The sequence below is a fragment of the Poecilia latipinna genome, unplaced genomic scaffold (genome assembly GCF_001443285.1).
Source record: "Poecilia latipinna isolate Pla-1442-1.1 unplaced genomic scaffold, P_latipinna-1.0 Scaffold3069, whole genome shotgun sequence".
NCBI lineage: Eukaryota > Metazoa > Chordata > Actinopteri > Cyprinodontiformes > Poeciliidae > Poecilia > Poecilia latipinna.
In genome coordinates, this window is record NW_015115685.1 from 47,986 (window position 1) to 56,278 (window position 8,293).

An 8,293-nucleotide genomic window follows, 5' to 3' on the forward strand; every position below is an offset into this window, starting at 1 on the left:
TCTATATAATTATGAACTTGATTAATCAAGTAAGATCATTTTAACATTTGCATCTTCAAGCTGAAGCCCCGGTTTGCGCAAAATGTAACAGTCAGGAGAAGGGAACATCAAAATCCATGGATGAATTTAGGAATAGTTCTGAATCTGTGGACCAAAAAATCTTCAGTTTTCTGCTAGAAATCTGTGGATTAAGAGGAATTTTATTTTTCATGTATTCAAAAATAAGCTATATCGGAGGAGAATTATGCTTTTCCTTACAAACTGAGAGATTTAAAGAAGTTTTTTAAGGGTGAATGGGCAAATGTAAAATGTGGCTTTCTGAATAAATCTGGTAAAGGGTAAATGTCACATAAATGAAAAAAATTGTTGAAATGATTTTCCTGGTTTTGTTTATTTGCATACCAAACACTTATATTTTACCAGAACTGTGCAGACTCACTCTTCTGAATCTGACTACATGATTGGATTACACTGCGATGAACTGGACTGGTTTGAACTGAATTAGAAAATTTTCGGACTTAAACTGGAGACAAAAATTTAAAAAAGATCCGGTTGGTTTCAGATATTTGGGAAAGTCCAGTTCAACATGAGAAAGTGCCATCTTGGTGTTCCCCATACTGAGGCCTGTATTACTTTCCAAATGCTGGAATTTTCACTTTTCATGATCAGAGTTCATCTGGAGGTAATGATATTGTTTTCTCCGTCTCCTGGCAGCGTGCCTGGCTGGTTTCTATGGGCCGGGATGTAACCGAACCTGTGGCTGTCGCAACGGCGGCATCTGCCACCCAGCCGGTGGCCAGTGCTCATGTATGCCCGGCTGGACCGGACCCAACTGCACAGAAGGTGAGCTTGTGCCGTCGAGAGAATCGATCATCCGCAATATAGGTGAAGAAGAGGTCACGCCAGAGAGTTTGTGTCTGATTTTCTCCCAGAATGCCCGGCTGGGTTTTATGGGGCAGACTGTCAGCAGGTCTGCTTGTGCCAGAATGGAGCCACCTGCAACAAAACCGATGGAAAATGTTCATGTCCAGCTGGATGGACGGGTACGGCCTGCGAACTGGGTAGGTAGCACTTCACCACATTAAAATGCAAGACGATATGAGGATTAACTCTACATAATTTTCTATTTCTGGAATCAGTGATCCCTAACAACAACATCCCGCGCAGGCTGATATTTGCAGGAATATGGAAGACACTTATATTACAGGAAAATCTAGTGAGGTTTAGCCAGTTTATGTAAACTATTTTATTTGAAGTTTGACAAAGTAAATATTACCCTCCATAATGGTTGACAACCCTGATAAAAAAAAAATAGATGCATTTTTAATGAAGTTAAAAACATTTCCCACTGAGAAGTTTAAAAAAGTATATATATCAAAGGATATTTATTCAATAGGATAAACATCTGGTTAAGAAATAAATGTTTTTACAACTTGGGTTATACAGTTATATTCATATTTAATATTTAACCATATTTAAACAGTTAATTTACGTCTTGAATTTAATTTAAGTGTCTAGGAATCTTCATTGCTAACAAATAACTTCCTGTTTTCTGAGGGTATAAATGTGACACTTTTTTCGGTGCTCTTCAAAATGGGAAAGACAGGAGAAAATGCCATTCCAGTGAGACAGCCTGGGATGCTTATAGAAGCATCCCTGCTCTGGTGACTGGAGTTTCAAACACCTGGAAAGGATTCCTGTTTGCTCAAGTCATAATGATGGGGGAGAGAAACGAAGAAAAACATCAGAGACCCTGAAGAAAACATTCAACGTGATGCTTTGGGGTTCATTTCTTTCTTTCTTTTTTTATTTCACTCTTCTTTAAAGTTTAATTTGTGGCCTGAGCTCATTTATTTCTGCTTGAAGTCTGGTTATTTGCTGGCAGCGAGTGTGTTTCTGTGTCGACCCGGTGATGACATTCTGGCTACTTCTTCCTCTGAGCTCTCCTTCACACTCTATCCTCCCTCAGTGACTGTTACAACCTCTCGCTGTCGGGCTGTGCCAGGACCCCCCTCCTCCTCCTGCTGCACAGGAAACCTCTAATCTTGTCGCAGGAATGTCTCTAAACTCTGTGCCCTGTGAGGTTCAATTAGAAAGAGTTGGAAGGGGTGAAAAAAAAAGGCGTGTTGCACTGCTAATCAGACGGTGTTTCTGTGAAATGCCTCGCCCTCATGTCTCTGTCTGTCTGTCTGTGCATGGACAGAGTGCACGGCGGGCCGTTTCGGGGCCGACTGCCAGCAGCGGTGTGAATGTGAGAACGGCGGCGTGTGCGACAGCCAGGCCGGCCGGTGCAGCTGCAGCGCCGGCTGGGTCGGAGAGCGCTGTGAGAAAGGTGGGTCACTCAGGCTGAACGGCAGAAACGATGACCTCATGTGAACCGCAGCAGCGTGGAGAAACTAAGCTCACATGACGCCGATTCTGCGTGTTTTTGTTAATCATAACATGTAAATCTCACCTTCCTGTGAGCAGCGTGTGAAGCAGGCCTGCACGGGGCTGGCTGCACTGAGCGCTGCCGCTGTGCGCACGGGGTTTCCTGTCATCACGTGACCGGGGAGTGCCGATGTTCTCCAGGCTGGAGGGGAAAGCTCTGTGACAAAGGTACTAATGTTGGAGTTTAAAGAGATAAAGGCCCAATTTCAAGGCAACAAATTTTGTAGTCAAATTTCTTTTAACTCATATTTGTTGTTATTAATATCATTTTCACACCAACTGAAGTTATGGTTCGTTGTGCTATAAATACCACTATGTGATTGGAAAACACATAACACTGAGGATCTGCACAGAAACAAATACCATAAAATCTTTATGAATTGAAGCAATGCTGTAAAAATGAACTGGCCTGAATTTCACCACAGCAACGTCAGAAACTGAAAACACACTACTTCAAGTTATTGCTGCTTTGGGCGGCTCTGAAGGCCATTACATCAATGCCTGTGCATAAATTCTCCTCTCACTGTATTGACAGGTATGGCTATCTGCTCTGTTCTGTCAGGTTTGAGTTACAGGTGAGAAAATATCCGACAAATCTCAGAGCTACAGAAATGAAAAAAAAAAAAAACTAAAACAAAGAATTATCATTAAATTTAGATTAAAACTAAATTCATGATAATTGGAAACCACAATAAACAAGAAAAATAATGAAATCAAAATAACTATTGACAGTGTTGATTTAGAACGAATTCATGAGGTCAAATTTTTGGGTGTCATGTTGGATGATAAATTTAGCTGGAAACCAGAGACCTGCCAAGTGGAATCAAAACTAGCCAAAAGTGTTGCTGTCGTCAGGGGGGAAAGAAGCGTTCTGGACTACAAATCTTTATTTTGGATAATGCTCTCATTACCACATCTGATATGTACTTAATACAAAAAAATAAAAATAAAAAAATCAATTTGAATACTGCATAAAGGGGAATATTGAAAACATACAACCCCATTGTTTTTTTTGTTGTTTTTTTTTTAAATCAAATGTACTCAAATTCTGGAACCTTGTAAAATTTAAAACTGTACAATTGATGTTAAAAGTAAGAAATCATCAACTTCCACACAATATGTAAAACTTGTTTTGAGACAGAGAGGAGGGTTATAATTTAAGAGGAGAAGGAAATTAAAAAAAAGTATTAGAACAACCAAAAGAGTTTTTGTGTATCAGTGTGTGGGGTAGATTTATGGAATGGATTAAATGATGAGTTTAAACAAAGTACAACGGCTTAAAAAACTGTTTCAGAAGGAGCTTACTGGGAAATATGCTATTGATAATATTAAAAAGTTGTAAGTAATTATACATTTAAGGATGAGAATGTGAGATTTAAGTGTCAAACAACATGGGAATAATTTAAGAGTTAATCTGGAGCGAGTATGAGAGGGGCAGGAAATCATAAGATCTCGTATCTTCTACCTGATCCTTTTCGAATAAATAATGCAAAATCTCCATAGGCATGATTGTTAGCTTTATTTTTTCTTGTTTTTACTTTTTGTGTGTTTGAAATAAATAAATAAATAAATAAATAAATAACTCTGGGAAGAATTACATCTGCATGTAAAGTCTACCGAAAGCTGGGAAGAGTATTTGGTTCAGATTTCCTTTAGATTTCAAGCTGTGCTTTTGCTCTCACTCTCTCCTTTTCCTCCAGCATGTTTGCCCGGTACATTCGGTGAAGGCTGCATGCAGCGCTGCAGCTGCGCACAGGAAACTTCCTGCCACCACATCTCTGGAGAGTGCGGCTGTCCTCCTGGATTTACCGGCAACGGCTGTGAACAGAGTGAGTCCTGCAGCAGTAATTTGTGTCTCCTGAATCTCCTGCTGCTTTCCTAAGCTTAGAATAAGAAGCAGCTTCTTCTTCTTCTTCTTCTTCTTCTTCTTCTTCTTCTTCTTCTTCTTCTTCTTCTTCTTCTTCTGTGTTGTGTTACTAACTTCATCACCAGTTCAGGGAAAGCAGGAAGCAAAAACCATCGGCTCACAGAAGACAAGTGAACCTCTCCCTGTCAGCTTGTATTCCAGGATTGTTTGGGCCAAACTGTAACCAGGTCTGTCAGTGCTCAGAGACGAACCAGCTCTGCCACCCGGTGTCTGGATCCTGTTACTGCGCCCCAGGTTTCCATGGCTCCAAATGTGACCAAAGTAGGAGAAGCAATGAGCTTAAGGAAACAGAAAGTTACATTATCCAGGTTCTAACCGGGTTGAGTGTGTTTTCAGGCTGTGAAGAGGGTCGTTATGGTCCCGACTGTCAGAAAGAGTGTCGGTGTGAAAACGGAGGAAGGTGTGTTCCTTCAACTGGAAGCTGTGAATGTCCAGCTGGGTTCATCGGCCCGAGCTGCAACATCAGTGAGTTCATACCAAACCTTAATGAGGCACCAGTTAAAATACAAGTATTCATACTTTCATAAAATCTTGTTCTGCTGCTGTCTGGCCCAGGGCTCTCTTGAATGAGATTTTTAATCTCAATTAGTTTTTTCCTAGTTAAATTAGGGCTAAAAAAAAATAAAGAAATTAAACACCCCTTAAGTTTTTTTCACATTTTGTCATAATACCTCCACAAACACCAACGCAATAATGATTTGTTTTTATTGGGGACACTCCTCTGATCTGAAGGCCTCAAGTGCAATAGAAATTTCTTTTTGGTTAATGTTGCTTTTAGCCTTCACTCTGACTTGACTTGTCACTTTTGATCTTATCTTAATTGTGCGGTGGAAATGGTTTTTATCCCCAACAGAAACTTTTCTCATAAGAATCAGAAAAGTGTGATTTGCATGTGTATTCAACCCACAAAATAAAGTCCAGTGAAGATCATAAGAGTTCTCATTAGTCAACATTTGTGTAATTTCATTTTAGCAAACTCTGTAAACATGGGAGACTATGCTCTGATTGGATGAGACGAAACATTGAGCTTTCTGACCCACATGCAAAAAGCTATACATGTTGAAAAGTAGCATATAAGATCAGCTGAACTCCCACTGGGAAACATGGAGCTGAGTACATAAATAACCGCGTGTTTGTCTGGTGACAGCGTGTCCAGTCGGGCGCTATGGCGTCGACTGCAACCGTTTGGCTGTGTGTGGAGACGGAGCCCAGAACGACCCCATCACAGGTCGATGTGTGTGCATCCCTGGACGCAGAGGAGAGGACTGTGGACAAAGTGAGCTGATACATTTCTGTCTCATTATATCTGACTCAAGGGTTTTCCCTTGTTGCATTTGTCTTCTGCCTTTTTCATCATCTTCCTCTCCACCTCTGTGGATCCTTCCTTCAGTATAATTTGAGTGTGTGTGTTTGGCCTCAGGCTGCCCTCTCGGCTGGTTTGGGGGAGATTGCACTCAGCGCTGTAACTGCAGTAACGGAGGGTTGTGCGACTCTGCGACGGGCAACTGCACCTGCGGTCTGGGCTGTACTGGGAAACGCTGCGACATCGGTAGCGGATTTTATGACCGCTTCCGTTCAATAATAGATAAGAAATGCATGCGCAGAGCGCCGAGTCTTAATGCTGCACAGTGTGAAGTCATGGGGCTGATATTTTGTCCCGTTTGTCTTGTGCCAGAGTGTCCCGTGGGCCGATTCGGTGCAAACTGTCAGCTGAAATGTAGCTGTCAAAATAACGGCTCTTGTGACAAAGTGACGGGAACGTGTCAGTGCGGATCGGGCTACTATGGACATCTGTGTGAACACGGTGAGAACCGAACAGACAGGCACACATAAAGAAGGGTGAAAATGTCCTGAGGGATAAATCTGATGGGTTTTTTGTTTGTTTTTTTTAGCTGCAAATCCCTTTCAGAACGGTGATTTAAATCTCCTGTTTCTTTCCATAAACCTTTGTGTTCCACATCACTGTGAGGAAAAGGCCTCCACTGTGTAGACTACAGTGAGTCGCATGTTTCCACACGCTGACGTGTGCTTTGATTAAAATAAACATGGACTCTTCTACTGCAACATCCTGCTGCCGTAGTCACTTTTCAGGCATGTTTTATTCAACTCTATGTTCATTTGCTGAACCGTAGGGTCCAGGTTCTAAAAACAGTCGGTAAACACTGACTGATTCCAGCAACCTAAAGTTGATCAGACTTCAACAAAACCTGCACAGATTCATATAAGTTTGAAATATCAACCAAAGCAAGTGCATGTGTGCTCAGGGCAAACTCCATCAAGCTGATATCTTTTGATTGTCCTCCCCTTCAGCCTGCCCTCCTGGTTTCCACGGTCCGCTGTGTCAGCTGCAGTGTGACTGCATGAACGGCGCCACCTGTCACCCCGTGTCGGGCCACTGCATCTGTCCTCCAGGACATCATGGAGCCCGCTGCCACAGAGGTCGGTCAAAGCTGTTTGTTCACACCGAATAGTAGGAATAATTTTAGTCTTTGAATCACATCCTTAACTTCGTTCTCAAGCATGTGAGCTGGGGAGGTACGGTCAAGGCTGCGTCGGGGTGTGTGACTGCGAAGACGGCTCCCCGTGCGATCCTGTAACCGGAAGATGCATCTGTCCCTCCGGGAAGACAGGCGCCAGATGTGATATTGGTAATCTTTAGTTCTTTATCCACACATTACCTCCGAAAACGGGAAATAAAAAAGAAACATGCACTTGCTTTCATAACATCAGATAATCTTGCTTTGGGCTCAGAGAATCTCATGCTGGATGCGGTTTTAATTGGATTATGCAAGAAACTAGGAGACTTGAGTTCATTTCAAAAACAGGTGAAAACGTTGAGCTTTAAAAGCTGAGACTTCCGGATCTCAACCTACTTTTAACCAACAGGATGAAATGAAATATAACATTTTGTCTATTTTATTTTTATGAAACAGCATGACTAAACAATAATAATTAGCTACTTTTAAACAAACATGGAGATGTCTGAGGTCTAAACGTGTGACACATTTCTCTTTACTCGAAGTGGGAAAAACGAAGCCAATACATTTCACAACAACTCAAGTTCAGAACTGACAGGAAGTCTTCAGAAGTCCGTCCGACTACAACACACTGGCTTTCTTATTCTTGCACCAAACGAAGAGAAAGATTTGCCCAGATGGTGAATCAAGAGAAAACAGGAGGGACAACATGAAGGTTAAAGTTCTGGGAGAGACTTTGTACTTGTGAACTGTATTGACCTTTAATATTCTCCTGCTATGGTTGTTGGACATGCTGACATCATCACGTCAGCATGCATAGATGGCAGTCTGACAATGAACTACAGCTGGAATTGTTGATGGGAAGCAATTCTGACAGCTTGAGTTGTTGCATCTGAAGGCTGATGCAGAGACACGAGGTATTTCTCTGTTCGCATAAATTTAAGTGTGGAAAATAAAATAAAGATGACTAATCTTTAGTTTTAACGATGATTCTCAATTAAAGATGCTGTACTTATTTAATATGTACAGAATTTTTATTACTGAAAGTAACATAGATACGTAATTATGCAATAAAATGGCATAATGTGCCTGGAAAATACATAATACTGCCCTATAACTGATTATTTTTATTATTGTTATTTTCAATAATGTTATTAAAATTGCTTAAGTATGTTTTTTTTTCCCCCAAGGTCAGAAACCTAAGTTAAATCTTTTAAAAGAAAAATTAAATGTGAGGGTAAAACTCAGTAACACCGCTTTGCGTATAAAGGCTGGTCCTAGAAATGGGTAAAAATGCTTAGAGAAGGTTTGACTTGCATTGGACCTTTAACCTGACCAGCCTGCTGTTAGCCTTTACATCACATGTGTCAAACTCAAGGCTCGCGGGCCATATGTGGCCCGCCATGTCATTTTATGTGGCCCACCACAGCATTTTATAGGCCGATGATTGAGTTAAAAT

At 41.3% G+C, this 8,293-nt stretch overlaps 1 protein-coding gene across 1 annotated transcript in view; it reads left to right on the plus strand.

Annotated features, from left to right (window-relative positions):
* The window catches only part of LOC106940036 (multiple epidermal growth factor-like domains protein 6), a 50,579-nt gene extending 42,647 nt beyond the window's left edge, over positions 1 to 7,932 (plus strand). Inside the window, exons 22-33 of the mRNA XM_015022655.1 lie at positions 715 to 843; positions 933 to 1,061; positions 2,204 to 2,332; positions 2,470 to 2,598; positions 4,131 to 4,259; positions 4,487 to 4,618; positions 4,694 to 4,822; positions 5,505 to 5,633; positions 5,778 to 5,906; positions 6,033 to 6,161; positions 6,668 to 6,796; positions 6,877 to 7,932. Of these exons, the coding sequence (XP_014878141.1) occupies positions 715 to 843; positions 933 to 1,061; positions 2,204 to 2,332; positions 2,470 to 2,598; positions 4,131 to 4,259; positions 4,487 to 4,618; positions 4,694 to 4,822; positions 5,505 to 5,633; positions 5,778 to 5,906; positions 6,033 to 6,161; positions 6,668 to 6,796; positions 6,877 to 7,016 (1,562 nt within the window). The 3' untranslated portion in view covers positions 7,017 to 7,932. The remainder of the gene's footprint in view (positions 1 to 714; positions 844 to 932; positions 1,062 to 2,203; positions 2,333 to 2,469; positions 2,599 to 4,130; positions 4,260 to 4,486; positions 4,619 to 4,693; positions 4,823 to 5,504; positions 5,634 to 5,777; positions 5,907 to 6,032; positions 6,162 to 6,667; positions 6,797 to 6,876) is intronic.
* The last annotated feature ends 361 nt before the right edge of the window (positions 7,933 to 8,293 follow it).